This window comes from Scyliorhinus torazame, chromosome 17 (genome assembly GCF_047496885.1).
Source record: "Scyliorhinus torazame isolate Kashiwa2021f chromosome 17, sScyTor2.1, whole genome shotgun sequence".
In the NCBI taxonomy this organism is placed as follows: Eukaryota; Metazoa; Chordata; class Chondrichthyes; order Carcharhiniformes; family Scyliorhinidae; genus Scyliorhinus; species Scyliorhinus torazame.
The window spans coordinates 42,766,830-42,793,961 of NC_092723.1; the positions used below are offsets into that span (position 1 = coordinate 42,766,830).

The 27,132-nt window shown below is 45.9% G+C and overlaps 1 protein-coding gene across 1 annotated transcript in view; it reads right to left on the reverse strand.

The window, feature by feature from the left end:
* Positions 1-3,309: 3,309 nt before the first annotated feature.
* LOC140393530 (peptidase inhibitor 16-like) overlaps positions 3,310-27,132 on the reverse strand; it is a 46,188-nt gene continuing 22,365 nt past the window's right edge. Inside the window, exons 3-6 of the mRNA XM_072479831.1 lie at positions 21,013-21,122; positions 20,113-20,201; positions 6,701-6,979; positions 3,310-3,815 (exon numbers count right to left, since the gene is read on the reverse strand). Of these exons, the coding sequence (XP_072335932.1) occupies positions 3,718-3,815; positions 6,701-6,979; positions 20,113-20,201; positions 21,013-21,122 (576 nt within the window). The 3' untranslated portion in view covers positions 3,310-3,717. The remainder of the gene's footprint in view (positions 3,816-6,700; positions 6,980-20,112; positions 20,202-21,012; positions 21,123-27,132) is intronic.

A 27,132-nucleotide genomic window follows, 5' to 3' on the forward strand; every position in this document is an offset into this window, starting at 1 on the left:
ATGTAGGAGGTGTCCCCCCCGGTCAGGGAACGGAAAGGACAAAATTTATGCGATCCTTCACACTTCGCGTTAGGATCACAAGGAGGGACTGTAGCCACCTAAAATGGCTGATTCCCTATTAATTTGGCCAAAACCCGATATAAAATGGCTAACCGAAAAGGCTGATGGGAAAAGCAGCCAACAGGACACAAACGGACAGCTGCAGACAGAATAGCGTATTCGGCTCTGGGGAAGTCGGCCCAGATCGATACCTACGACTATTAGCAGCACATCAACACAGACATGTGCCATTTAATCGGCTTTCCCCGGGAACAATTGCAACACATTAGCAATTGAATGCCGGGCCAGACCTCTCGGCGCCAGCAGTGGCCGAAACAAAGACAGGTGAACGACCACCCCCCGATTGAGGAATCGCCCCATTATTGGAGCATATCGAATCCAGTGATTGGGAACAAGTCCAATCACTTGGGACTCAGGGTCAAGGGCCTCCCCGAGAGGCGGGAAGCCCCTGGGCCCTATAAATTGAGGGGCCAAGTTCAGATCTCGCTCTCTCTCCCTTCTTCTCCTGCTCGCAACCTTCGCAAAAAAACATCAACAAGAAACCGTAAGTTTGACTCCAGCGATCGCTACCCGATAGAGTCCTAGCCATCGACCCATATCAGCCTTTTGAATCCCGCAGGCCAGATCCAATTCGATAAACCATTCGTTTCCCTGACCGGGTGGGCCATCCCCAAAAGTTAAGTATTGGCCAGTAGTGGTAGGTAGTGATATAGAAAGTAGGATTATTGTGTAAGTATCTACTGCTGTACATAATAAATGACCGTTGAATTCAATCTTACTAAGCGGTGTGCTGTCTTATTAATCATAACTCGAGCTTGAACCACGTGGCGGTATCAGAAAGATACCTGGCGACTCGTGAGCAAAGGTGACATAATTAGAGCTAATAAAACTAAGGCTAATAAGAGCAACACGCGTGCACACATACATAGATATGTATACATACACGTGTGCACACATACAGATGCATACATACATGTGTGCACACATAACACACGTATACATACACACATGCATACATATACATACACAACATGCACACATTGATACATATACATACACACATAACATGCATGCACACATACATCCATACACACATTCATACATGCACGTGCACACACAAACACACACACGGGCTGCACATCCATACACACATTCATACATGCACGTGCACACACATAAACACAAACATGATTTAATTATCAAACTAATGCGCTGCCTGGCCCAAGTGAAAAGTGGTTAAAAAAAACACCAATATATGTTTGTGCTCATGAGCGTTATTCCCAGTGGCAAAGTTTCTAATAGTCGTTCGGTGGTACAGAACTTGTGTATTGCTCATTGAAGATTGTTGTTTTCCCCTCATACTGACATTCTTACAAAGTGTCCTGACGGGTGCAAGATGAAAAGGTTCATCTTGAGGGCATTTTAGCATGTTAAAGGCACCAGATAAACACCAGTTGTTGTTTTTAAAAAGAAATTCCAATTAAGGAGCGATTTAGCGTGGCCAATCCACCTAACCTGCGCATCTTTGGGTTGTAGGGGTGAGACCCACACAGACACGGGGAGAATGTGCAAATTCCACACGGACAGTGACCCAGGGCCGGGATCGAACCCGGGTCCGCGGTGCCGTTTGGCAGCAGTGCTAACCACTGCACCGCCCCAGTTGTTGTTTTGCTGTAATAATTTATGTAAGTAATCAATTTTGCCGAAGAAAGTGAAATATACAGCAGGGGAGCAGATGGAAATTTTCAACCAAATGCTGCTCAGTTGGTTAAAGTCTCTTGGAGCTGAGCATTGCTCAGCCGACTGAAGTCTGGGTCCTCATAAACACAACAGCAAATTAAATGCCCAATGGCAATTGATGGAACGGATGCTTGGTCGCTGATGGTTTCATTTCATTTCATGTTGCCTTTATTCCACAGATGTATACATACATGTGTGCACACATACATACACATGTATACATACACACATGCATATATATATATACATACACACATAACATGCACATGCATACATACATCCATACACACATTCATACATGCACGTGCACACACAAACACACACGGGCTGCATGATTTAATTATCAAACTAATGCACTGCCTGGCCCAAGTGAAAAGTGGTTAAAAAAAACACCAATATATGTTTGTGCTCATGAGCGTAATTCCCAGTGGCAAAGTTTCTAATAGTCGTTCGGTGGTACAGAACTTGTGTATTGCTCATTGAAGATTGTTGTTTTCCCCTCATACTGACATTCTTGCAAAGTGTCCTGACGGGTGCAAGATGAAAAGGTTCATCTTGAGGGCATTTTAGCATGTTAAAGGCACCAGATAAACACCAGTTGTTTTTTTAAAAAAATCCAATTAAGGGGCAATTTAGTGTGGCCAATCCACCTAACCTGCGCATCTTTGGGTTGTAGGGGTGAGACCCACACAGACACGGGGAGAATGTGCAAATTCCACACGGACAGTGACCCAGGGCCGGGATCGAACCCGGGTCCGCGGTGCCGTTTGGCAGCAGTGCTAACCACTGCACCGCCCCAGTTGTTGTTTTGCTGTAATAATTTATGTAAGTAATCAATTTTGCCGAAGAAAGTGAAATATACAGCAGGGGAGCAGATGGAAATTTTCAACCAAATGCTGCTCAGTTGGTTAAGTCTCTTGGAGCAGAGCATTGCTCAGCCGACTGAAGTCTGGGTCCTCATAAACACAACAGCAAATTAAATGCCCAATGGTAATTGATGGAATGGGTGCTTGATCGCTGATGGTTTCATTTCATTTCATGTTGCCTTTATTCCCACTAACGGCAAGACTGAACCGACTCATATTGTAATATTGGCAAATTTCAAGTTGAACACGTACTCCACCAAAGGGTTTAGCTGTTCCATTATTGTACTAACCCCTCAGTGGATTAGCTATTTGCTACCTGGTTATTTAACATCTATTCGTAACATGCTGTTTTACCTTCCCCTGTAAGCTAATTAATAAGGCCTTCAAAGGCATTAATGAGAAATAAATCTATTTTTAAAAAATGTTCGCTCCCCTTGTTTTTTCGGTGAAGAACAAGAAACAGCATAGGAAACAAAATGGCAGCTACACGTCATCTCCTGGTTTTCCATCAGATTTCATGCTCCACTCAGCTGCTGCTATTAAACAAGGTTAAAGTCCAACAGGTTTGTTTCGATGTCACTAGCTTTCGGAGCGCTGCTCCTTCCTCAGGTGAAGGATCACCTGAGGAAGGAGCAGCGCTCCGAAAGCTAGTGACATCGAAACAAACCTGTTGGACTTTAACCTGGTGTTGTAAGACTTCGCACTGTGCTCACCCCAGTCCAACGCCGGCATCTCCACATCATGGCTATTAAACAACAGAGGGGTACACAAATCTTCCTTGTTCTCTTATCACAAATCAACAAGTTTGCTATTTGAACAGCAATGGTAACATGAACATCAAATTACAATCTGAAAAATTTCAAGCACATTTTAAAAGATCCAGCAAAAATACCGATCAAGGTAAAGCGTTCCAGGAATTGGTCTTCTTCCATTTTTTCAAAATTGGGGTTGAAAGCTGGTATATTTACAATCATTGTGTTTACATTAATAAGTTGAATATAGTACATCATGAAAGCCTAAGGGAATCTTACTGAGAGACTGATGATGATTTCTAACTTGATGCAGAATAGAAAACCAATAACATGATGAAAGTTAGAATAATACCAGAGGGGAGTGCTAAATTTCCATTATCAGTAGCTGATTTATCACCTGTTGAAAAATAAGATGAAAGTTGTAAGTTCCTCATATTTTAAGTTTAGAAATAATAAAATGATTTTTTACAATCCCAAATACTTGGCAGAACTAGTATAGTTTTCTTTTACCACAAACGTACAACATTGTGTCGGATAAGCTGTCACTCCCTTATTCATCAATGGCAGGAAGCTCCCTGCTTGATAACCACCAGGTCCTCGCCTGTATTATCTTGTGTTAAGCTGGTCTATTTTGGTCTTTAATTTGCGCCTTTAATTTATTTTGTCATTTTAAGTAAGTTTTCCTGGACTTTGTAAAGCTCATAGTAGACAGGATGTACAGAATCACAGAATTGTTACAGTGCAGGAAGAGGCCATTTGGCCCATCATGTCTGCACTGGCACTAGTCCAGAGTGCAAGATCCATAAAACCCTCAAAGAATGACATGTTAGGGGAAATAAAAATAATCACTAGATTGTTGGATTGCCAAGTAACAAGGTCCATGGTCCCTATCGTGAATGACCAACAAAATTTTGGTTTGACAGGCAAACATCTTCTGCACTGTTTAGATTTGCACAATGTTCAGTTAATTTTGCTGGTGCTTCGAAGCAGAGTGTTAGGGGTAGAAGGGCCAACACGGAACAGAGTTGCAGCCACACAGACAGAGTCCAGAGACCAAAAGTGAAATAAAAATAAAGAAGAAGGGGGAAAAAAGATTGTAAACTGAAGAGAGAGTGAAAAAGCAAGAAAATCGGAATGACAAAGGAGAAGGAGGGCAAGAAGACTGCACATTTTCTGTACATGGACATCGAATTTCTTATAAACAGTGCCATTAGCAAAAATAAATAATCCAAGAGATTGACATCGTGAAACTCACTGCCCAACAGCATTGTGGAAGCAACTTCACCACATGGATTACCGTGATTCAACAAGATGGTTCAACAACACCTTCTCAAGGGAAACTGTGGGTGGGTAATAAATGTGCCTCTTACCACTGTCCTATACCTCACAATTTTAAAAAATAATTCTGTTGAATTCCGAACCTGGCAGAATTGAATTAATTTGTCTCATACTTTGCCGGGATTGTTCACACAATAAACAAGCTTTTTTGTGGGAACAAGGAGAATAGCCACAAACTTAGTCAAGGAAAATAACTTGACTATGTTTGAGAATGAATTCCAGTGACCAAGATGAGTTAAAGACCCTGCCAGCAATTTTAATCTTCACTCCTCATTTCACAATTTAAAATGCTATGAGTGCATATCAGGGAATTATGACTGTACGAGTTGAAAATGTGTGCCCCCGCAAGCAAAGGTCTGCGCTTGCCGTGTTGAAGATCATAATTTATCTTCGAAAGATTCTTTGTGTTTCAGCATCACCAAGGGCACAAAACAGGCAGTGGTAAATAGAGACCATGCCTGACACTCCTTGCTATTGAAGCCAACAGAAAGGAAAATTGGATGGGGGGGAGTAAGGTGGACAGGGGATTGGATATTCCCTTTCGACTCACCATAAGAGTTGCAAGTTACTCTCATTGTCACGTACATTTTTCAGCATACAGGGGCTGGTTTAGCTCAGTTGGCTGGACAGATGGTTCGTGATCAGAGCGAGGCCAAAAGAGCGCGGGTTCAATTCCCGAACTGGCTGAGGTTATTCATTAAGGCCCACCTTCTCAACCTTGCTCCTTGCCCGAAGTGTGGTGATCCTCAGGTTAAATCATCAACAGTCGGCTCTCTCCCTCAAAGGGGAAAGCAGCCTATGGTCATCTAGGACTATGGTGACTTTACTTACTAATACAGACTGTAACATGATTAGTGTCTGCAGCAAGGTGCTGAATTCCCACCTTATATGTAATATGCTTCCTAAAGTAATGTGAAAATCAATTATACGTTCTTTATTTTATAAAGGTTGGTCAAGGTTGCTGTTATAACTCCCATGAGACTCACGGGACGACCCAATTGATCTCCCCGTGCAGCTCGAGGAATATGAGCTCCTCCCCACTCAGGGGAGAAGGCAACAGCTGGACTTGTTAATTCCCCGAGATAAAAGCAGGCTGAAAAGGGAGCCGGCATCGCAGGATGGTCCCAGTTGGGACTTGGAGTGTTGCTTAGTTACTGTATTTCCTAGCTGTGAGTAGGAAATAAACTACTTTTAATTAACCCTTTTGGGGTTCCTCATTGACTACAATAGTTTAGTGCAATTAGATAATTGATTGATACATCCACAAATATTTAAGAGCTTGTGGGAAATCCAGAGTGAGTAGGGGAGGCAGTGTGTGTGTGTGAGAGAGAGAGAGAGAGAGAGAGAGAGAGAGAGCGAGGGAAAGATAGGGGAAAGAAAATGTTTCGTAGAGAGAAGAGGAATGAAAAAGAAACATAAAAATTAACACTTAAAAAAAATAAGCTCAGGTAACCATAAAATACAGCCAAGAAAATTAGTGTAATGTGTGAAGAAATTTCTTGTTATATTAAGGAACTCTCATCTCCAAATACATTGATGGCAAAAGAGAAATTTGAGCCCCGATACCGCTTACTCAATCTTTATTCACATTGGGGGGGTTTTCTCAATAAAATAGAAATTTGTTTTAAAAGCTTTTTACAGTTGCATTTCAATTCTGAATATCCCAAGATGAGGTATTGCTGGGGCAAAGAAGTTTGAAGATGAAAAGCAAATTCTTAAAAAAAAAAACCTTGAACTTTGGTCCGCTTATTTTGAGTTACAGGCAAATAAGAGGGATACTGGGCATTTATTCAGATGAATAACTGCAGGCAATTTATTGGCAGGAGAGAAGAGAGTCCACATGGGGAGCACACACTAGGGATCTGGGAGAATGCAAATGGGTGAGGAAGAATTTTATACAGTGAAATAAATTACACAATCATTAGATAAAGAACAATTTCTTACTTTTTGACTTTTGCCCGAGCTTGTGGTCTGTCTCCTGAATCAGTTTTGAATTTCTCTCTAATTGCAATTTTGGCTCTGGTTTTGACACTGTCTCTAGCTCCATTTTCGGTTCAGTTTTTTTCTCTGGCTCTGTGACTGGCTCCAGTTTTGTCTCTGGCTCTGTGACTGGCTCCAGTTTTGTCTCTGGCTCTGTGATTGGTTCCAGTTTTGTCCCTGGCTCTGATTTTGGTTCTGCCTCCAGTTTTGGTTCTGGCTGTGTCTCTGGCTCTTGTTCGGATGCTGGAAAAAGCAATTTATAAGTGTCATGATATTCAAACACACACATCATGATAGACACACCAACAGACAAATCAGAACACAACACCACAACCAATCACAGACAAGGACAGGGGCAGTATAAAAGGACAAACACGACACCTGAACCACACTCAGGGAGACACCACGTGCAGAGTATCCAGACCGAATTGTATATAGAGGTTGAAATAAAATAGAGTTGTACCAAATACAACTGTGTTGGTTCATCTGTGCATCAGAGCACCCAACACCACAATAAGTTGATCTAAAACCATTTTTTCTCAGCAACTATCATTTCTAATGCTCATAACTAAGAGTTTTGGATTTGGATTTGTTTATTGTCACGTGTACCGAGGTACAGTGAAAAGTATTTTTCTGCGAGCAGCTCAAACAGATCATTAAATACATGAAAAGAAAAACAAAATGCGTAATAGGGCAACACAAGGTACACAATGTAAATACATAGACACCGGCACCGGGTGAAGCATAAAGGGGTATAGTATTAATCAAGTCAGTCCATAAGAGGGTCGTTTAGGATAAAAGCAAATTACTGTGGATGCGGAATCTGAAACGAAAGATAAAATGCTGGAAAATCTCAGCAGGTCTGGCAGCATCTGTAGGGAGAGAAAATAATTAATGTTTCGAGTCCAGATTAACCTTTGTCAAAGCCAAAGAAAGAGAAAGTAGGGAATATTTATACTGTGGAGTGAGAATGAAAGATGAGTCATAGCCACAGAAACCCAGGGGTGCTAATAGCCACAGAAACCTCGGGGTGCTAATAGCCACAGAAAGCAAGGGGAAAGAGTGCTAATGGCAGTCCCCAGAGAGAACAAAAGGTGTGAAAGGCTAAACTGCAGAGAAACTAACATCAGAGGTTAAACTGTGACAGATTTAGATGTGGGGGAGGGGAATAGGGAAGCAAAGCGAAGAAAGGGTAATGAAAGGTGGATAAAATGGGGGGGGGGTAAATATATATAAAGAAAAACGAGAGAAGGACATGGTAAAAGACAGTTAAAATGAAATGGGATGAAAACAAATGGGTTGAGGTGGGGTCCTTTAGGAGTCTGGAAGCAGTGGGGAAGAAGCTGTTTTTAAGTCTGTTTGTGCGTGTTCTCAGACTTTTGTGTCTCCTGCCCAATGGAAGAAGTCGGAAGAGTGAGTAAGCCGGGTGGGAGGGATCTTTGATTATGCTGCCTGCTTTCCCCAGGCAGCGGGAGGTGTAGATGGAGTCAATGGATGGGAGGCAGGTTTGTGTGATGGACTGGGCTGTGTTCACAACTCTGAAGTTTCTTGCGGTCCTGGGCCGAGCAGTTGCCATACCAGGCTGTGATGCAGCCAGATAGGATGCTTCCTATGGTGCATCTGTAAAAGTTGGTAAGAGTTAATGTGGACATGCCGAATGTTCTTAATTTCTTGAGGAAGTACAGGCGCTGTTGTGCTTTCTTGGTGGTAGCGTCGACATGACTGGACCAGGACAGATTTATGGTGATGTGCACCCCTAGGAATTTGAAGCTGTTAACCAGCTCCACCTCGGCCCCGTTGATGCAGATAGGGGTGTGTACAGTATTTTGTTTGCTGAAGTCAATGACCAGCTCTTTAGTTTTTCTGGCATTGATAGGTAGATTGTTGTCATTGCACCACTCCACTAGGTTCTCTATCTCCCTCCTGTATTCTGACTCGTCATTATTCAAGATCCGGTCCAGTATGGTTGTGTCGTCAGCAAACCTGTTGATGGAGTTGGAACCAAACTTTACCACACAGCCGTGTGTGTACACGGAGTATAGTAGGGGGCTAAGTACACAGCCTTGCATTGAGGACTATTGTGGAGGAAGTGTTTTTTATTCTTACTGATTGTGGTCTGTGGGTCAGAAAGTCAAGGATCCAGTAGCAGAGTGAGGAGCCAAGTCCTAGGTTTTGGAGCATTGATATGAGCTTGGCTGGGATTATGGTGTTGAAGGCAGAACTATAGTCAATTAATAGGAGTCTGATGTAGGAATCCTTGTTGTTGAGATGCTCTAGGGATGAGTGTAGGACTAGGGAGATGGCGTCTGCTGTGGACCGGTTGCAGCGGTATGTGAATTGCAGTGGAAGAAGGCGTTCTGGGAGTTCTCGAAGCACTTCATTCCGACTGATGTCAGGGCCAGTGGACAGTAGTCATTGAGGCACATTGCCTGGCTCTTCTTTGGCATCGGCATGATGGTGGTCTTCTTAAAGCAGGTGGGGACGTCGGAGCGGAGTAGGGACAGGTTAAAGATGTCCGCGAACACATCTGTCAGCTGGTCCGCGCAGACTCAGACTGCACAACCAGAAATCCTGTCCAGACCCGTCGCCTTCTTAGGGTTCACTTTCTGGAAGGCAGATCTGACTTTGGAAGCTGTGACTGTGGATTTGGGTGTGTTACGGCCTGCTGGGGCACTCGACAGCGGATCGTTGGTTTCCTGCTCGAACCGAGCATAAAATGCATTGATTTCATCGGGAGGGTTGCGCTGCTGCTGGAGATACTGCTCGGCTTCGCTTTGTAGCCTGTTATGTTGTTTAGGCCTTGCCACAACCGCCGCGAATTTGTAACGCTAGTTTGTGACTCTAGCTTGGTCTGATATTCTCTCTTGGCATCTCGGATGGCTTTGCGGAGGTTGTACCTGGATTTCTTGTACAGGTCACGGTCGCTTGACTTGAACGCCTCAGACCTGTCCTTCAGTAGGGAGTCAATCTCGCGATTGTGCCATGGTTTCCGGTTGGGGAACGTACGTACTGCTTGCTTTGGCACGCAGTCGTCCACACATTTGTTGGTGAAGTCTGTGACAGGGGTGCTATACGCATTTAAGTTGGTCGCTGAGTTCTTAAATATGGACCAGTCCACTGTCTCCAAGAAATCACGTAAGAGCTGTTCCGTTTCCTCGGACCAGCACTGCACGACCTTCTTAGCTGGATTCTCCCATTTGGGTTTCTGCTCGTATGCCGGGAGAAGGAACACCATCTTATGGTCTGATTTTCCAAAGATTTAAGGAAACTAAAACTAAAATCACATTTCACAACAATGTAAATAGTTCTAGGTAACGAATTGTCTTGTGTGTCTTTTAATGCATTTATTGGAACTTTTACTTGTAAAGATTCTGGGCAGGATTCTCCAACCATGCCTGCCCGGTGACCGGAAATTCCCGCCTGAGGTCAATAGACCTTTCCATAGTCCGCGTCCTGCCCGTGGCGATCTTGCAGCAGGCGGGATGGATGAATCCAGCCCAATTCCCTGCAAAGAGCTGAATGCCAGGAAAGGTGTGAGTTCCTCACTTCCCATTAAGACAACATTTGATTAATTGTTAGAGTGTAGGATTGCACCCAGCGGAAATCGAACACGGCGACGGCTCTAGAGGTAGAGTTGTGTCGTCCACCCCATTGCCAATGGAGCAGTTGATGGGGTTTGTCATAATATACACCAGTGTATCATGGTGCAGACACACACTGATGGACACACAGTGGGACCAATCAACACACACAACACCACAGCCAATCACCAGTTAGAGCACACGCACTATAAAGACAGGGGCATCAGAGTTCCCGCTCATTCGAGCTGCAGCTTCCTAGTAAGACGTATTTGGCAGGTAGGATCAAGGAAAACCCAAAAGCTTTCTATAGGTATGTCAGGAATAAAAGAATGACTAGGGTAAGAGTAGGGCCAGTCAAGGACAGGGATGGGAAGTTGTGTGTGGAGTCTGAAGAGATAGGCGAGATACTAAATTAATATTTTTCGTCAGTATTCACTCAGGAAAAAGAGAATGTTGTGGAGGAGAATGCTGAGACCCAGGCTATTAGAATAGATGGCATTGAGATACGTAAGGAAGAGGTGTTGGCAATTCTGGACAGTCTGAAAATAGACAAGTCCCCAGGGCCTGATGGGATTTATCCTAGGATTCTCTGGGAAGCCAGGGAAGAGATTGCTGAGCCTTTGGCTTTGATTTTTATGTCATCATTGGCTACAGGAATAGTGCCAGAGGACTGGAGGATAGCAAATGTGGTCCCTTTGTTCAAGAAGGGGAGTAGAGACAACCCCGGCAACTATAGACCGGTGAGCCTCACGTCTGTTGTGGGTAAAGTCTTGGAGGGGATTATAAGAGACAAGATTTATTATCATCTAGATAGGAATAATATGATTAGGGATAGTCAGCATGGCTTTGTGAAGGGTAGGTCATGCCTCACAAACCTTATCGAGTTCTTTGAGAAGGTGACTGAACAGGTAGACGAGGGTAGAGCAGTTGATGTGGTGTATATGGATTTCAGTAAAGCATTTGCTAAGGTTCCCCACGGTAGGCTATTGCAGAAAATATGGAGGCTGGGGATTGAGGGTGATTTAGAGATGTGGATCAGAAATTGGCTAGCTGAAAGAAGACAGAGGGTGGTGGTTGATGGGAAATGTTCAGAATGGAGTTCAGTTACAAGTGGCGTACCACAAGGATCTGTTCTGGGGCCGTTGCTAATTGTCATTTTTATAAATGACCTAGAGGAGGGGGCAGAAGGGTGGGTGAGTAAATTTGCAGACGACACTAAAGTCGGTGGTGTTGTCGACAGTGCGGAAGGATGTTGCAGGTTACAGAGGGACATAGATAAGCTGCAGAGCTGGGCTGAGAGGTGGCAAATGGAGTTTAATGCAGAGAAGTGTGAGGTGATTCACTTTGGAAGGAATAACAGGAATGCGGAATATTTGGCTAATGGTAAAATTCTTGGAAGTGTGGATGAGCAGAGGGATCTCGGTGTCCATGTACATAGATCCCTGAAACTTGCCACCCAGTTTGATAGGGTTGTGAAGAAGGCCTATGGTGTGTTGGCCTTTATTGGTAGAGGGATTGAGTTCCAGAGTCATGAGGTCATGTTGCAGCTGTACAAAACTCTGGTACGGCCGCATTTGGAGTATTGCGTACAGTTCTGGTCACCTCATTATAGGAAGGACGTGGAAGCTTTGGAACGGGTGCAGAGGAGATTTACCAGGATGTTGCCTGGTATGGAGGGAAAATCTTATGAGGAAAGGCTGATATACTTGAGGTTGTTTTCGTTAGAGAGAAGAAGGTTAAGAGGAGACTTAATAGAGGCATAGAAAATGATCAGGGGGTTAGATAGGGTGGACAGTGAGAGCCTTCTCCCGCGGATGGAAATGGCTAGCACGAGGGGACATAGCCTTAATCTGAGGGGTAATAGATATAGGACAGAGGTAGGTTCTTTATGCAAAGAGTGGTGAGGCCGTGGAATGCCCTACCTGCAACAGTAGTGAACTCGGCAACATTGAGGGCATTTAAAAGTTTATTGGATAAGCATATGGATGATAATGGCATAGTGTAGGTTAGATGGCTTTTGTTTTTTGACTTCCCATGTCGGTGCAACATCGTGGGCCGAATGGCCTGTACTGCGCTGTATCGTTCTATGTTCTATGTTCTATGTAAGACAGAGCTCACAGCCTGCAGGACAGACATTCACCATGTACTGAGTGCATCGACTGGTTAGGACAAGGCAAAGGTCTTTAGTTAAAGCTAGTAGCGTGTTAACCCACAGTCTGAGTATGTTAAACAGTTAATGATTCAATAAAATAGTGTTGCACTATTTCAAGTGTTGGTGACCTGTATGTGTTCCATGGATCCAGAACATCCAACACATCATGATACCAGGAGCTGAGGGATATTAGAACTTCTTAGACCTACCTGCAAGTGATCTGCCTTTCGCCAGCATTTCGTCATCCTGCAACATGGACAACATCAGCCCGCCGCCGCTCCGCATCGCTGGCAACCTAGGGGCCAACTGGAAGATTTTCAAACAGCGCTTCCAGCTCTTCCTCAAAGCCACAGACAGGGAGGACGCCTCGGATACCAGGAAGATTGCTCTCCTCCTATCCATGGCCGGGGACCGTGCCATCCACATTTTCAATTCTCTCACCTTTGCGGATGATGAAGATAAAACAAAGTTCAAGACAGTCCTCCTCAAGTTTGACACTCACTGCAGCGTAGAGGTGAATGAAAGTTTTGATCGCTACGTGTTCCAACAGCGTTTGCAGGGTAAGGATGATCCTTTCCAATCCTTTCTCACGCACCTCCGCATCCTTGCGCAGTCTTGCAGCTACGGGCCCACCTCCGACTCCATGATACCTGACCAGATCGTTTTAGGTGTTCAGTCGGACCCCCTACGACAGCAGCTCCTCAAAGTAAAGCAGCTCACACTAGCGACCGCCATTGAGACCTGTGTCTTACACGAAAACGTCACGAGTCGGTATTCCCACATCCATGCAGCCTACACAGTTAGCGTCAGGATAAATTTGATTAGTTCGGGTGATTTCCGGTTACGCGGGGTACGAGGCGTTGGTGCCCATTATCCCCACCTCTATTTGTGTTGGCATTCGAACCCTAAGCCATTGCGCTCTAGGCATCAGGCAAGTGGTCGGACATTGTAAGGGAGGCAGGGAGCATAGAGTCTCACCTAACGTAGATGATTTGCTGCTGTATATTTTCAATCGATTGGAAAGTATGGATAGGTTAATGGGCATATTGGAGAGGTTTGGTGCATTTTCAGGCTACAAATTGAATATTGCCAAAAATGAAGTGTTTCCGGTGAACCGCCCTGGGGAGAGGGGCAGATTTGAGTGCCGTACCATTTAGGTTGGCCTGGGGTAGGTTCAGATACCTGGGTATTCAGGTGGCCTATGACTGGGCCATGATGCATAAATGGAATCTGGCCGGCTTGGTGGCGGGAGTGAAAGGGGATTTGAGGGGGTGGGATGCCTCCCACTATCGTTAGCAGGGAGGGTGTAGACGGTCATAATGAACGTCCTGCCAAGATTTTTGTATTTCAGTTTCTCCCGATATTCCTGCAAAAGCCGTTTTTTGTAAGCTGGGTAGGCTAATTTCGGCATTCATGTGGGCTGGCAAGACGCCGTGGATTTGGAGGGAGTTTCTACAAAGGAGGCGGTGGATGGGAGGGCTGGTGCTCCCGAATATGTTGTATTATTATTGGCGGCAAACATGGAGATGGTCCGGCAGTGGTGGGGGGTGGACGGGTTGGAGTTGGTGCAGCTGGAGAACGCGTTGTGTTTTGGGGTAAGCTTAAAGTTAAGGCCCTTTCTGTTCTACCCAGAGAGGCACAAGATGAGTCCAGTGGTGGCATTGTCCACAAAGGTCTGAAAACAGCTGAGATGGCATTTTGGTGTGGGAGGCATGTCGGTACTGCCCTATTCCTGAAAATCACTGGTTCACCCCAGCAGGACTGGATTCGACATATAGGCGGTGGCATAGGGAAGGGGTGGAACGAGTGAGGGACTTGTTCATGGAAGGAAGGTTTGCAAGGGTGGGCGAGTTCCAAGAGAGATACCAATTGCTGGGGGGGGGGGGTTCAGTTATATACAGTTACGAGAATTTGTGTGGAAGGAGGTACCCTCGTTCCCTCAGATACTTGAGCACACTCCATTGGACAGCTTGTTATCTCCAGACAAGTTGGGGGATGGGAAGATTGTGGATATTTATGGATGGCTAGTGAGCACAGGGAAAGCACCAATTGAGGAGATTCAGCAGAAGAGGGAGGGAGAGTAGGGTGTGGAGTTAGGGGGGAAGGTTTGGAGTAAGATAATGCATTTTGGAAGGTCTAATACAGGTAGGGAATATAAAGTGAATGGTAGAACTCTCAAGAGTATTGACAGTCAGAGAGATCTAGGTGGACAGGTCCACAGGTCACGGAATGGGGCAACAAAGGTGGAGAGTAGTCAAGAAGGCATACGGCATGCTTGCCTTCATTGGCCGGGGCATTGAGCATAAAAATTGGCAGGTCATGTTGCAGCTGTAGAGAACCTTAGTTAGGCCACACTTGGAGTAAAGTGTTCAATTCTGGTCACCACACTACCAGAAGGATGTGGAGGCTTTAGAAAAGGTGCAGAATGCAGAAGAGATTTACCAGGATGTTGCCTGGTATGGAGGGCATTAGCTATGAGGAGAGGTTGAATAAACTTGGTTTGTTCTCACTGGAACGAAGGAGGTTGAGGGGCGATCTGCTAGAGGTCTACAAAATTATGAGGGGCTGAGACAGGATGGATAGTCAGAGACTTTTACCCAGGGTAGAGGGGTCAATTACTAGAGGGCATAGGTTTAAAGTGCGAGGGGCAAGATTTAGAGGGGATGTACGAGGCAAGGTTTTTACACAGAGGTAGTGGGTGCCTGGAACTCGCTGCCGGAGGAGGTGGTGGAAGCAGGGACGATAGTGACATTTAAGGGGCATCTTGACAAATACATGAATAGGATGGGAATAGAGGGATACGGACCCCGTAAGTGTAGAAGATTTTAGTTTAGACAGCCAGCATGGTCGGCACAGGCTTGGAGGGCTGAAGGGCCTGTTCCTGTGCTGTACTTTTCTTTGTCCTTTGTTCTAAGATAATGCACCGGGTAAATGTAATGTCGTCCTATGTTAGGGTGTGTTTGGTACAGTTCAAGGAGGTGCATAGGGCCCACGTGACGCGGGCTCGGATGAGCGGGTTCTTTCCAGAGATAGAGGATAAGGGTGAGAGATGTGGAGGGGGGCCGGCAAATCATATCCACATGTTTTGGTCATATCTAAGATTGGTGGGCTTTTGGGGCCCGACATTCGAAGCATTATCGAAAATCGAGGGGGTGGAGATGTTACCAGGCCCTTGGGTAGCTATTATTGAGTGTCGGATCTACCGGAGCTGCTGGAGGGGAAGAGTTCCAAAGTGATGACCTTCGCCACTCTGATTGCTCGACGGCACATTCTACTCGAGTGGAGGTTAGTGGAGCCAACAAGAGTGTCGGTGTTCCTGGGGGATGTAGCACAATTCCTTAAATTGGAAAAGATTAAGATCGCCCTCAGGAAGTGTCGTGGGGGGGGGGGGGGGGGGGGGGGTGGGGGTGGTGAGAGGGTTCTTTGTGAGTTGGATGTTGTTCTTGTCCCTGGTTTGAGGACTTTTTATTTGCGAGAGGGTAGGGGTGGGGAGGGCAGGGGGATGTCAAGGGAAGAAAAAGGGAAAAATGTCAATGTGGGGATTGTGTTATGTTCTTGAAAGTTTATGTGTTCATGTTTATGTACTCTCTGGTGTGAATATAAATATTTTAAAAAAGAATCAGGACTGGAATTGCTCCCTGAAGCTCCACAATGTTCCACTTTGTTTACTGCTCCTCCAATCGTGAAACAGCCCGTGCTAATTTACACATGTTTTGAGTGATTTTCGGCTTTGATTAACAAATGATGGATAATATTTGCAAAACCTAAGTGCCAAATAATCAGCATCGTAAACAATTGAATCATCAGCCCTTATCCCCTGAATTTCAACTAAATCATCACCTAGTCCCCTGTCTTCAACATCATGGGGTCACCATTAGCCAGAAGGTGAACTGCACCAAATATATTTAACAAATGTGGCAACAGCAGCAAGGCTGAGTCTGGGTATTTTAATCATCGCTAGACCCCTCAAGTCCCATCTAGAATCTACAAGGCTTAGGTAAGGACTGAATATGTGCAACTGCAACAACATTCAAGAAACATGATGCCATCGAAGACCTAGCAGATCATTTCGTTGGTATGCCTGCCATTGCACACAATACCCAGTTGTTCTGCAACCAAGGCACTGTAGCCACAGTATGTTTTATCTACAGGATACACTGCACTCTCTCTCCCCTGCAGACACCAAGAATGATAAGGGCAGTAATGCCATGGAAACAACATAAGCTCCAGATTCACCTCCAAAACACATACCACCACAACAATGATTGCAAGGAGGTTCAAGGAGAAGGCCCATTCCCATCTTTCTTCTCATGATAACTAGGGATGGTCAATAAATGTGGACTTACCAACATCAGCAACTCATGTACAAATAAAAAAACAAATTGAAATTTGAAGCTGACAGAAAGTCGTAAATGTTTCTTTTAATCCCATTCCTTATTGCCCTTGAAGCGATAATGATGAGTTGCCTTAATAAACCACTGCAGCCTGTGTGAAGGTAACAAAGAAAAGTACAGCACAGGAACAGGCCCTTTGGCCCTCCAAGCCTGTGCCAATCATGATGCCCTAACTAAGACAGAACCTTCTGCCCTTACTCAGTCCATATTCCTCTATTTCCTCCCTATTCATGTACCCATCCAGATGCATCTTAAATGTTGCCATTGTGCCTGCTTCCACCACATCCTCTGGCAGCGCGTTCCAGGCACTCACCACTCTCTGCGTGAAAAACTTTCCCCGTGCATCCCTCTTAAACTTTCCCCCTCTCACCTTGAACCCATGCCCCCTTATAATTGACACTTCCATCTTTGGGAAAAGCCTCTGACTATCCACTCGGTCTATGCCTCTCAGGATTTTGTAGACCTCTATCAGGTCTGCCTTCTGCCTCTGGCTTTCCAGTGAAAACAATCCTAGTTTAATCAACCTCTCCTCATAGTCAACACCTTCAAAACCAGGCAACATCCTGGGGAACCTTCTTTGCACTCTCTCCAAAGCTTCCACGTCCTTCTGATAATGTGGTGACCAGAACTGCACGCAATACTCCAATTGCGGCCTATCCAAGGTTCTTTATAGCTGCAACATGATTTCCCAACTCCTGTACCCAATGCCCCAGCTGATGAAAGCAAGCATGACATATGCCTTCTTAATTACCTTGGCCACCTATGTTGCCACTTTTAAGGAACTGTGGACTTGCACGCCCAGATCCCTCTTATGTTAATGTTCCTAAGGGTTCTGCTATTTACAGTATAATTCATACCTAGATTTGATTCTCCAAAATGCATCCCCTCGCATTTGTCTGGATTAAACTCCATCTGCCATTTGTGTGCCCAAGTCTCCAATCTATTTATATCCTTTTGTATCCTCTGACAATCCTCGGCACCACCAGCAACTCTGTCAATCTTCGTGTCATCTGCAAACTTATTAATCAGACCACCCACATTTTCCTTCAGATCATTTATATATACTACAAACAACAGAGGTCCCAGCACTGATCCATGCGGAACACCACTAGCTACAGATCACTATTTTAAATACACTCTTCCACTCCTACTCTGTGTTCCATAACCAAGCCAGTTCTGTGTCTATCTAGCCAGCCCACCCTGAATTCCATGTGATTTTAGATTTTGTACCAGTCTGCCATGTTGGACCTTGTCAAACGCAGTATGCAGTTCCAGACTTTTTACACGGTGATGATGAATAAAGACGATGGGGGGGGGGGGGTGATTTACTGCACCTCCCCGCGGCATGTGTCTCGGTGGTTGGAGGCAGTTCGCCATGGGCAGTGGACAGGATCTTCTGGTCCTGCCGCTGTCAATGGGATTTCCCATTGAAGCCAACCCCCGCTGCCGGGAAACCCTTGGCGGGGGTTTGCCGTTGGCAGGACCGGAAGATCCAGCTGCCGGGAATGGCAGGAAAATCCCCCCGATATATTTCCAAGTCTGGATGGAGCATGACTTGGAGGGAAGCTTGGAGTTAATGGTGTTCCCATGTCCCACTTATCCTTGTCCTTTTTAGGTGGTAGGGGTTGTCAATTTGAGAGGTGATGTCAAAGAAGCATTGGGGAGATACCACAGAGCATCAAGTTGATGGTATACACTGCAGGCATGGTAGTCGCTGGTGGAGAGAGTAAAGGTTTAAGGTGGTGGATGGGGCGCCAATCAAGAGTTTAGCTTTGTCCTGGATGATATTGAGCTTGAGTGTTGTTGGAGGTTCTCTCATCCAAGCAACTGGAGAGAATATTCCATCACATTCCTGACTTCAGCCTTATAGATGGTGGAAAAACTTTGGGGAATCAGGAGGTGAGCCATTTGCCACAGAATGCTGAATCTCTGACCTGCTTTTGCTTTCATGGTGTTTAATTGCCTGGTTCAGTGAAGTTAGTGGTTAATGGTGATGGTGGGGGATTCAGTAATGTCATTGAATGCTAAGGGGAGGTATTTGGAGTCTTTCTTATTGGAAGACAATCATTGTCTGGAATTTTACTTGGCACATACGAGCCCAAGCTTGAATGTCATCCATGCTTTGCTGCATGTGGACGCAGACTGCTTTGTTATCTGAGGAATTAAGAATAGAACACTGCGATCGTCAGTGAAAATCCCAACTTCTGACCTTATGATCAAGGTAAGGTCTTTGATGACTGAAGTTGATGAGTTCATCTTATGTGTATTTAATTAACTGTTGAGGAAGTCGGGCCAATGTGTGGGGCCCCAGGGATGTGGCACATCTGGAAGTCATGAAGGAAGCAATGTCTGGCCAATGTCGATAGACAGGTCTCATGAAGATTTTAAATCTGTCCCCTGCCAGCAGGAATAACAACAATGTCAGTAAGCAGGAGTGGACTTGGAGCATGAGCCAGACACTGATGGGACCCAAGGGAGCAGGTTCCAGCATAAAATATGAATGGTGGGGTTGCCAAACAAATGCTGGTTGTGGCGGAGAAGATTGAGACAGGGCTGGAGTTGAGGAAACTCAAGTAGTCCTTCTGGGGTCCAAGGGAGCACAGCTTCCAAGTAACATTTTGAAACTTGTCTTGGTCTCTGCTGACCACTCCATACAGTTCTTATTGGGACAGATGTTAGACTTGGTCCCTTGCAGGACTCCTGAATGCCAAAATTAAAATGCTGTTGCAGCCCGTTGATGTCATGTTAAGTTAAGCCCCTGTCCTTCTGCAGAGGAAAACCTGGCTGACTTAATGGTCAGTGAAGATAAAATGTCTGGAAACAATTTCTTCACTGCTCCCGAAATTGCAGGACGAATAGAGAACATCATTTGTAATGTTCTTCAATCTGCAGCAAAGAATCACACACGGTGAAAGAGCTGAGAATGTCATAAGAGCAAAGTGGTAGCAGGAATCAGTCTCAGAAACAAGGCCATATTGTAGGAAACAACTTAACTTATGGCTCTAGCTCAAGGTCAAACTGTAAATGGGTGGATTTTGATTATTTTGTACCGTCAGTGCTGTTCCAAGATAGCAATTCTGGTAAAGGCCCAGAAACAGTTCCAAATGGAAAATCATGGGACGAAAATATCCCTGTATTCCTAAAACATAATCCTGGCAGATAAAGTTTCTGTCAGACAGGTGATTTTTGCAGAATCTAGACTTGGATTTAACTAACTTAAACCCAAAACGTTTCACGGGGGATACTCACTGCAAAGATTCTCAATGCATTTGGTTCCATCTGGGCATTCACTGCAGGGGGTTCCTTTCTTATATGGATGTTCTCCGACTACGTTACCTCTAGAAATAGAAATAAAGTTTGAGTGGGCTCACCAATTCTCTGATAAACATGGTGCACAGAAACAAATCTAACTTTTACCACTTCAGGGCTGTGTGACTTTTTAAACGTGGCATCACAAAAGAGCAGATACAGTTGCTTTATAGAAGTACTCAAATAGAGAGAAGTGCTTCCAGTTTAACACAACATGTAAAAACATACTGCAGTATCATAGATTTAGTTTACCTTGCAGAAGTTAACTGTAAAAGTAAAGTTGCCATAGTCCGAGATGACCACAGAGTTCTTTCCCCTTTGAGGGGGAGAGCTGACTGGTGGCGATTCAACCTGAGGATCACCACACTTCAGGCTAGGGGCAGGTTAGAAAAGACACGGGCAGCACGTGGCACAGTGGTTAGCACTGCAGCCTCACGGCACTGAGGACCCGGGTTCGACATCTGGTCCGGGGTCACTGTCTGTGTGGAGTTTGCACATTCTCCCCGTGTCTGCGTGGGTTTCACAATGCAAAGAGTGTAGGTTAGATAGATTGGCCACGCTAAATTGCCCCTTAATTGGAAAGAAATAATTGGGTACTCTAAATTTATTTTTTAAAAGGTTTGCGAAGACAAGGGCCTTCATGAATGACCTCAGTCAGTACGGGAATTGAACCGGTGCTGTTGCTGCGCTCTGCATCACAAACTAGCTGTCCAATCAACTGAGCTAAACCGACCCCCATAACCAAGCAGCATTTGTGCAAAAGTAACACATATCATAGATTTTAACATGGCAGGATTAGAAATGGCTACCTGTCGAGATTTCAGTAATATTTATACTTACGGAGGCAAATAGTTGCAGACCAGAAGAGACAGGTTTTTATATTCCAGGCCTTTCACTTCATCACAAGAGTGACTACTGCAGCCCACTTTATTACTATTTGCCCAGATGATCTGCAAACATAGTATAATCACAGATTTTAAATAAATATGAATTTGAAATGTTTTATGGCATCAAATGCAGTTACTAACAATAAACTTTAAATGTAACATTTGTATGGGTCCTTCTTGTTGATTTCCTTAGTTCCTATTTTTTTTATTTTCTCCTTATTGTTTTTGGTCCATGGATAGTTAATTGAGACATACCTTTAAGAGCAGAGCATGTCGTGAACTCGAAAGTTTCAAACTGTGACACCATGTTATGAAGTTTTACATTTGGAGCCAGAGAGCTCAGACTTTCAGGCACCCAGCAGACTGGGGGGATTTGATTCAGTTGGCTAAATGGCAACCATTGGGTTGGCCAGTGACAGTGTCTGACAACAGTTAGCGATTTGGTTCTGGCCAGGTGGTGTTTCAAGCAGAATCTGGCAGACGGCTCTAGACGCTGGAAGGAAGAAGAGCTGTGTTTTCTCCCTCTCTCTGCCAGCGCTCTCAGTGAGTGCCTGGTTTATCCCAGGCAAAGAAACCCAACGGTTCTGCAGTGAAGATTACAAGCAGAGGAAAAGGAAATACCCCAACGAAGGGCCTGAACTTGAGAAAGAAACTAACTGGAAGACATCCATCTGAAACAAAGACCATTATATTTTTATTTTGTTTGTTTGTGTGTGTGTATAGAGGGTGGGGTGAGTTGGAAAGGGGGGGGGGGGTTGAAATCAGATAGCAGATACCAGTGTATTTATTTTGTCTATTTAATTATAATCACTGTTAATTATTAGAAGTTCACTGTGTGTATATTTACAAACCTAGTGACTGTAGTTCTTGGGTAACAAAAGACCTTGGGTATTTAAAATAAAAATTAATTTCACCCCTGTTGTGACTCTGGGTCAGGTGGGGCTGGAATTGACAGTACACTAGCCCAGGGGTCCGTAACACATTGTTAAATTTGATGATCAAAATTAATATGTTTTCCTCCACCAAATCAATAATGTGGGTTCAGCCGCAATTATTTGTTGATCACTTGTTGTATGCATATAGTCCTGGATTTATTGACAATTCCCATTATTGTCAATCGCACTATGAAATACCATATTATAATGAACACAATGATCACCTTTGGTGGTTGGGGTGGGAGGTCAGAGAGATATTTCTGAGCTTTTTCATAAATTGGCAAAAGGATCATTCTCTGGTTTTTGCCTCTCCCAGAAGATTTTCTGGTTACTGGTTGTGAGAAGGCAATTGATAAGGTTCACGATGGGGGAACTCGAATCATCAAACCATGATGATTGGGTTCACCAAGCTTTCATTTTTGTATGTTCCTAACTATTTAGTGAGACAGTTGGTTATGCCTTTATTAGATTTTCCTTTCCAATTTTCTACTCGGATTCCCCTCCTCTCTTGAGGTTGCCGACTGCAGTAAACTGATACTGTTCCAACATGGTAATTTCTCATGTGTAGGCCAGGCGCAGAGTATCAGCACGTTATTCACCATGCTCCCTAATCGCACGCCGGAGAATCCTGCTCGGCTGGCGATCAGCAGCACCACCCACAGCTGCAGATTGGCTGGGAGACCTGGCGGAATTGCTCCATCCGGAGAAGATCAAGTCCACCATCAGACGGTCGGAAAAATGCTTCCTCGAAGCATGGAGGCAGTTCGTCGGCCTATTCCAAGACCTGTTCGAAGCCAACAGCAAATAGGGAAAAAGCGAGAGACGAGAGAAAGTAGACAGAGATACACAACTCTAAGGGCAAAGGGAGAGGACGAGAGATGGAATCTCAGGGGAACTACAGGGAGAAGCATTGGGAGGGAGGGGGGGGGGGGGTGCGGAAGGCCCTCCATCCCTCCTGAACCCACAAGGCCAGCAACAGAAAACATAAAAGGAAGTGGGGGGAAAGGGGAGAATAGGAGCTAGGGGACAGAACTCCCTGAACGAAAGAGGGGGAATGCCAAGGAGGGGCCTTGGGAGGGGGGGAGCAGGAAGAGGGGAAGGGGGGGAGGAAACACCAAGAACAAGTGAATTTACAGCACTGCATGTGAACAAAGAACAAAGAACAAAGAAATGTACAGCACAGGAACAGGCCCTTCGGCCCTCCAAGCCCGTGCCGACCATACTGCCCGACTAAACTACAATCTTCTACACTTCCTGGGTCCGTATCCTTCTATTCCCATCCTATTCATATATTTGTCAAGATGCCCCTTAAATGTCCCTATCGTCCCCGCTTCCACTACCTCCTCCGGTAGCGAGTTCCAGGCACCCACTACCCTCTGCGTAAAAAACTTGCCTCGTACATCTACTCTAAACCTTGCCCCTCTCACCTTAAACCTATGCCCCCTAGTAATTGACCCCTCTACCCTGGGGAAAAGCCTCTGACTATCCACTCTGTCTATGCCCCTCATAATTTTGTATACCTCTATCAGGTCGCCCCTCAACCTCCTTCGTTCCAGTGAGAACAAACCGAGTTTATTCAATCGCTCCTCATAGCTTATGCCCTCCATACCAGGCAACATTCTGGTAAATCTCTTCTGCACCCTCTCTAAAGCCTCCACATCCTTCTGGTAGTGTGGCGACCAGAATTGAACACTATACTCCAAGTGTGGCCTAACTAAGGTTCTATACAGCTGCAACATGACTTGCCAATTCTTATACTCAATGCCCCGGCCAATGAAGGCAAGCATGCCGTATGCCTTCTTGTGCTGTAAATACAGAATGTAAAGTTTTACTGTGTATAATTGAAAATGCCAATAAAAATATTCAAAGACAAAAAGTTATTCGCCATGCAGGGGCATCCCATTCAGTAATCATAGACCGATTTTCTGATTGCCGTTATTGGATATCGATCAGAAATAGACCTTTCCTTGATCAGGTTGATAGAGACAGGCAGACCACCACAAAAAAAAAATCACCTAGCCCAACCTAACCCATTGGCTCAGTGGGTGACCTGATAGCGTCTTTACTCGTTATACAGTGAGTTGGCAATTAGTAAATGAGTTTGTACTGGTATTGCGCTTTTAGTCAACTTACTGGGATTCTATGTGTGAGCATGTGTTTGTCCATTTTGATCAGTGACCAACCAACTAGTCAATTCATCCTGCATATTATCAGTGGTTCCATGTGGATTAGGTAAAGTCGCCATAGTCCCAGATGAGGGGAGAGCTGACTGGTAGTGATATAACCCGAGGATCAACACACCTCAGCTGAGGGGCACATCTGAGAAGGTGGTGCCTTCAAGAATAACCTCAACCGGTACGGGAATTGAACCTGCGCTACTGGCCTTGCTCTGCATCATGAACCAGCTGTCGAGCCAAATGAGCTAAACTGGCCTCATGTGGAGCAATGCAGACAGAGAGAAACTAAGTGTAAAATAGTGAGAAGTAGCTTCTTTAAAAATGGGAGAAGGGAAAGATTAATATTGAAATGATTCATTTTTTACTTTTTAAAAAATAATTTTTATTAAAGGTTTTCATAAAATATCAATAACAAAACGAGAAAGAAAAAAGAACCCAACAGGGTTAAGTAGAAAACACAATCTAAAAAAGCAACCCCCAAACCCCTCCCCCTGTACATAAATAATAAATTAACATGAACACTCCGACTTAACACAACAGGTGTATACACCCCTCAGACCCTCCAGTGTAAATAACATAAACAAAAATGAAGTAAACCCGCCCCCCCCCCCCCCCCCCCGAGCTGCTGCTGCCATTGACCAATGTCTACCGTTCTGCCAGAAAGTCTAAGAACGGTTGCCACCGCCTAAAGAACCCTTGCACCGACCCTCTCGAGGCGAATTTCACCCTCTCCAATTTAATGAACCCTGCCATATCGCTGATCCAGGATTCCACGCTTGGGGGCCTTGCATCTTTCCACTGAAGGAGAATCCTTCGCCGGGCTACCAGGGACGCAAAGGCCAGAATTCCAGCCTCTTTCACCTCCTGCACTCCCGGCTCCTCTGCCACCCCAAATATTGCGAGCCCCCAGCCCAGTCTGACCCTGGATCCTACCACCCTCGACACTGTCCTTGCTACGCCCTTCCAAAATTCCTCCAGCGCTGGGCATGCCCAGAACATATGGGTGTGATTTGCTGGGCTCCCTGAGTACCTAACACATCTGTCCTCACCCCCAAAGAACCAGCTCATCCTTGTCCCGGTCATGTGTGCCCTGTGCAGCACCTTAAACTGTATGAGGCTGAGCCTCACGCATGAAGAGGAAGAATTCACCCTCCCTAGGGCATCTGCCCACGTCCCCTCTTCGATCTCCTCTCCCAACTCCTCCTCCCACTTACGTTTCAACTCCACCACCGAGGCCTCCTCCTCCTCCTGCATCACCTGGTAAATTTCCGAGATCTTCCCCACTCCCACCCACCCCCCCGAGAGCACCCTGTCCTGTACTGTGTGTGGCAGTAGCCGTGGGAATTCCACCACCTGCCGTCTGGCAAACGCCCTTACCTGTAAGTACCTGAAGGTGTTCCCCGGGGGGAAGCCCGTACTTCTCCTCCAGCTCACGAACTTCCCGTCCACAAACAGGTCCCCCAACTTTCGTATCCCTGCCCTGTGCCACCCCGAACACCCTCCACCTGTTCTTCCTGGGGCGAACCGGTGGTTCCCCCGTAATGGGGTCCACGCCGAGGCCCCAACTTCCCCCCATGCCGCCTCCACTGCCCCAGAATTTTGAGGGCCGCCACCGCCACCGGGCTCGTGGTATACCTCCTTGGAGGGAGCGGCTGATGCGCCGTTGCCAGCGCCCCCAGACTCGTACCCACACAGGACGCCGTCTCCAGCCTCTTCCATGCAGCCCCCTCCCCCTCCATCACCCATTTGCGCACCATCGTCGCCTTGGCGGCCCAGTAGTACCCACAGAGGTTGGGCAGCACCAGCCCCCACCTATCTCTACTCCGCTCCAGGAACACCCTTCTCACCCTCGGAATCCCTCGCGCCCACACAAACCCCATTATACTCCTGTTAACCCGCCTGAAAAAAGCCTTCGGGATAAATACGGTGAGGCACTGGAACAGGAACAAAAACCTTGGGAGCACCGTCATTTTGATTGACTGCACCCTACCCGCCAAGGACAGCTGCAACGCATCCCACCTCTTGAACTCCTCCTCCATTTGCTCCACCAGCCTTGTAAAGTTAAGCCTATGCAGGGCCCCCCAGCTCCTGGCCACCTGGACCCCCAAATATCTGAAGCTCCTCTCCGCCCTTTTTAGTGGGAGCTCGCCAATCCCCCTCTCCTGGTCCCCGAGCTTAACTACGAACAGCTCGCTCTTCCCCATATTGAGCTTGTACCCCGAAAAGTCCCCGAATTCCCCAAGGATCCTCATTACCTCTGGCATTCCTCCCACCGGGTCCGCCACATACAGCAGCAGGTCGTCTGCATAAAGCGACACCCTATGCTCCTCCCCACCCCCCTCCAGTTCCTCGACTCTCTCAGTGCCATAGCCAGGGGTTCAATCGCCAGTGCGAAGAGCAGGGGAGACAGGGGACACCCCTGCCTCATCCCTCGGTGCAACTGAAAGTACTCGGACCGCCTCCTATTTGTGGCCACACTCGCCATCGGGACCTCATACAACAGCCTAACCCACCTGACAAACCCCTCCCCAAACCCAAACCTCTTCAGCACCTCCCACAGGTACCCCACTCTACCCTATCGAAGGCTTTCTCAGCGTCCATCGCCACCACTATCTCCGCCTCCCCCTCCCTCGCCGGCATCATGATAACGTTCAAAAGCCTCCGCACATTCGCGTTCAACTGTCTCCCCTTCACAAACCCCGCCTGGTCTTCATGGATGATCTGCGGCACACAATCCTCAATCCTCGTGGCTAAGACCTTCGCCCGCACCTTGGCATCTACATTTAGCAAGGAAATCGATCTGTAAGACCCACATTGCAGGGGATCCTTGTCCCGCTTCAGGATCAAGGAGATCAGTGCATCGTCGGGGGTAAAGCCCCCCCCCTCCCTTGCCTCATTAAAGGTCCTAACTAACAGCGGGCCCAACAGGTCCATATATTTTTTATAGAACTCGACCGGGAA